The sequence below is a fragment of the Agrilus planipennis genome, unplaced genomic scaffold (genome assembly GCF_000699045.2).
Source record: "Agrilus planipennis isolate EAB-ADULT unplaced genomic scaffold, Apla_2.0 scaffold40, whole genome shotgun sequence".
Classification (NCBI taxonomy): domain Eukaryota; kingdom Metazoa; phylum Arthropoda; class Insecta; order Coleoptera; family Buprestidae; genus Agrilus; species Agrilus planipennis.
In genome coordinates, this window is record NW_020438938.1 from 112,265 (window position 1) to 115,349 (window position 3,085).

General features: G+C 33.2%; 1 protein-coding gene across 1 annotated transcript; it reads left to right on the top strand.

Moving 5' to 3' along the window:
• The first annotated feature begins 6 nt into the window (after positions 1-6).
• On the top strand, positions 7-1,423 carry LOC112904426 (gamma-tubulin complex component 4-like). The gene is made up of 5 exons (XM_025974434.1): positions 7-153; positions 238-562; positions 630-816; positions 865-1,167; positions 1,271-1,423. Exons 2-5 carry the CDS (start codon positions 456-458, stop codon positions 1,421-1,423), a joined length of 750 nt encoding a protein of 249 aa, XP_025830219.1. The 5' UTR covers positions 7-153; positions 238-455.
• The last annotated feature ends 1,662 nt before the right edge of the window (positions 1,424-3,085 follow it).

A 3,085-nucleotide genomic window follows, 5' to 3' on the forward strand; every position in this document is an offset into this window, starting at 1 on the left:
ACATCTTAGAAGTACAAGATTTCATTCATCCAAGTGAGAAGAAACTTCATCAAAGAATTTTGGCAGTGGGTGCTAGCTATCACTGTATTGAAAATTTTATCAAATCTGTAACAGACCAAAATATCATTAATCTTCAGACAAATATTGAAAAAGGTTTATTTTTTGAGTTTGATTGCATTAATAATAAAGATACAAGTTTTAGTTATATTGAAAAGTTATAGAAACTATGTGTTTTAGATTCAGTAATTAAATTTGAAGATAAGATTGCAACAAAGTGTGCTACGCCTGGGCTGTATGTAAAAGCTTTTTGTCAAGGTGTAGATAAATGCTTGGAAGAGTATAGAAGAGATATTGTAAAACTGGAGGAGTTGTTCCTTAAAAATTGCAGTATAAATTTAACATATATTCTTGGTTGTGTAGAAAAGTATGTAACATTATTTGATGCTTTGAAGTCAATGGTTTATATGATCCAGTCTGATAGTATCAGAGGTTGTCAAATCATTGGGAAATTACAAAGATATTTGGAAAGTGGTACTGAATCTGTAAACAAAGCTGCTACCAGGTAAGAGGCAGATATGAAGTAAAAGTTTGTATTATTTGTAATGTACAATCACTGCACTCCTTTGTAGGATAATTCAGTTTGTGAATGTAATATTTTTTCGTCAACTCTGTAACTGGATTATTTATGGAGATCTGCTAGATATAAATGATGAATTTTTTATTTGTGATGGAAAAGATGTAGATGAAAATTTTATTAATGAAGATCCTTCACATCAGGAAGTAACTAAATTTAGTGATGCTGCTTTTGATGCTCTGGTACGTTTTAGTTATTTATTAAAAAAAAAAATGAATGTAAAATTGTAGAAAAGTAGCAAACTGAAGAGACCTCCTCCAATCCGCCGTTTTTTTTTAAGAGAAGAGTTATTTCCTTTTGACAATTCTAAACATCTTGCTGAAGTAATATTATTCATAGGACAGATTGTTTGGATAATTAGCAATGGACCAAAAGAGAAAACCAAAGATAAACTAAACCTCAGATACACAAGGGACGTGTGGGAAGGAAAAGATGTTGTGTATTATCAAAAATTACAGAAATTGGAGAAAAGTGCAATTAATATAACGGAATTTGAAGCAACAATTGAAGAATGCCGGTTGACTTTAGCCAAAGTGACTTTTTTTCCTGTTTACATTTTTAATATTTATTAAACAATTGATTTTAGTTAATAATATTGGTTATTCACAAATAGATAAAATGTATTTACGATTTCAGTATTTGTGGAACATCATGGTAGAAGAAGCCAATTTGCTGGAACATTTGCAATTAGTTCGTGACTATTTCTGTTTAGGAAGAGGTGAACTGTTTCAGCAATTCATTGTTTCTGCTGAAAACAGTTTGAAAGATAATCCATGCACTTCTACATAGGAAATTGACTTCATAATAAAGATAGTTATTGTAAATAATAATAAAATACCATTCTCTGATGACATTTTTCTAATAAATTCATTTCTTTTAGCTCCCTTTTAATTCGCTATTTACTTCATTTTATATCGCCTCTCTAGTCCCCTTAAAGAGATTTTTATTTATTATTTATTTGCCAAACATCACACGAACTTTCATCATAGAAAAGAAACTTTCATTATTTATAGGATTATATTAATACCATAGACAATATTATGATATGTGAATATCTCTATAGTGAAACACTAGAAAGTTTTATAAAATAGTAGAGAGCACTGCGATTACTATGGATTTGTGGACGATAGGTGTAACGGGAGTACTAAAACCATCGATATCCACAAAAACATTTATTAATTAACAATAATAATATAAAAATAATTCGCGTGTGTGCGTGAGGTGTTAAAATGGGCGCGCGCGGGAAATCTTAACCAATAAGACTCGCTACATACAGTAACTCCACTCGTATCATTATTATGTACTTAGCGCCCGGCGTTGTGGTCCATTCGCCAGCTCGAAGGTCATCATCAGTGAAGATGACAAGTGGTCAGTGGTTGTTGTTTATGGATTCTATTCTCACATCTATGACCATCACTGACAGCCGCAGATTTGACCTCCCATCGACGTTTACTAATGGACATGCCTTAGCGGTCAGAATTGTGGTACAATAAAAGAAAGAGATGGAACGAAGTTTCGGACAATATCCATCTCTCTCACGATAATGCGTAAGCGTGTCATAAAAGAGATAGCACTAGTCCGAAGCCATACGCCATCTTCCTCACTTTTCGATCCAAGAAATTATTACAATGACATACGGCTAAGGCACGTCCAATAATATATGTCTGTGTGACCTCCTATATATCTGTTATATATAAGGTGTGTTCCGAAATAGTGCTAATGACGTCATGAATCGACGCCATACTGTTGATTTATTTCGAAATATACTAGCCAGTGCCTCTGCCAGTGCCTTCTCTGCCAGTGCGTTGACGTCAAATTAACGCCATATTGAGAATAGTGTTTGTGGTCGTTTGCAACAATTTTGCTGCAAAATTAATAGTTTCTTATAATAACAAATTCCTCAAAGTCTGATGCACACATTCCCATTTGATAGACTACTACGTCTCTCTCACCAGTACAATGTTGCGTCGATTCATGACGTTCATTCGGCACTGGCTAGTATGCTGGGTTATATTTCGGAACACACCCATGGTCGACACCTACCATAGGTTAAATAAATATATAAGTGGTACCGTTAATGCCACTGACACTTGTGACAGTGAAATTCAAATAAATTTATATTTATCTTTTATATAAGTTAAATAGAATTTATCTTGGAAAGTATGATACACGAAACATTACTTTATTTATTGAATTGCCCTGTAAACGTATTTGGGACATACGACGTTGATGTTAGTTAATTATTCCTTAATTGCTCTTAATAAATTTCAGAACCCTCACCTACACATTACAGACATTAATAAGAAATGTGTATGTCGTGTGTACGTTAAGTAAACTTTTATTGTTATAGGGATTGTCTGACATCTTAGAAGTACAAGATTTCATTCATCCAAGTGAGAAGAAACTTCATCAAAGAATTTTGGCAGTGGGTGCTAGCTATCACTGTATTGA

What these genes read in the sequence shown, in the direction of transcription:
- LOC112904426 (XM_025974434.1), top strand. Translation starts at nt 456, where the DNA reads ATGGTTTATATGATCCAGTCTGATAGTATCAGAGGTTGTCAAATCATT. An exon ending in GTAAACAAAGCTGCTACCAG is followed by an intron (nt 563 to 629) that starts GTAAGAGGCAGA and finishes ACTCCTTTGTAG; the next exon opens with GATAATTCAGTTTGTGAATG. An exon ending in ATGCTGCTTTTGATGCTCTG is followed by an intron (nt 817 to 864) that starts GTACGTTTTAGT and finishes GTAAAATTGTAG; the next exon opens with AAAAGTAGCAAACTGAAGAG.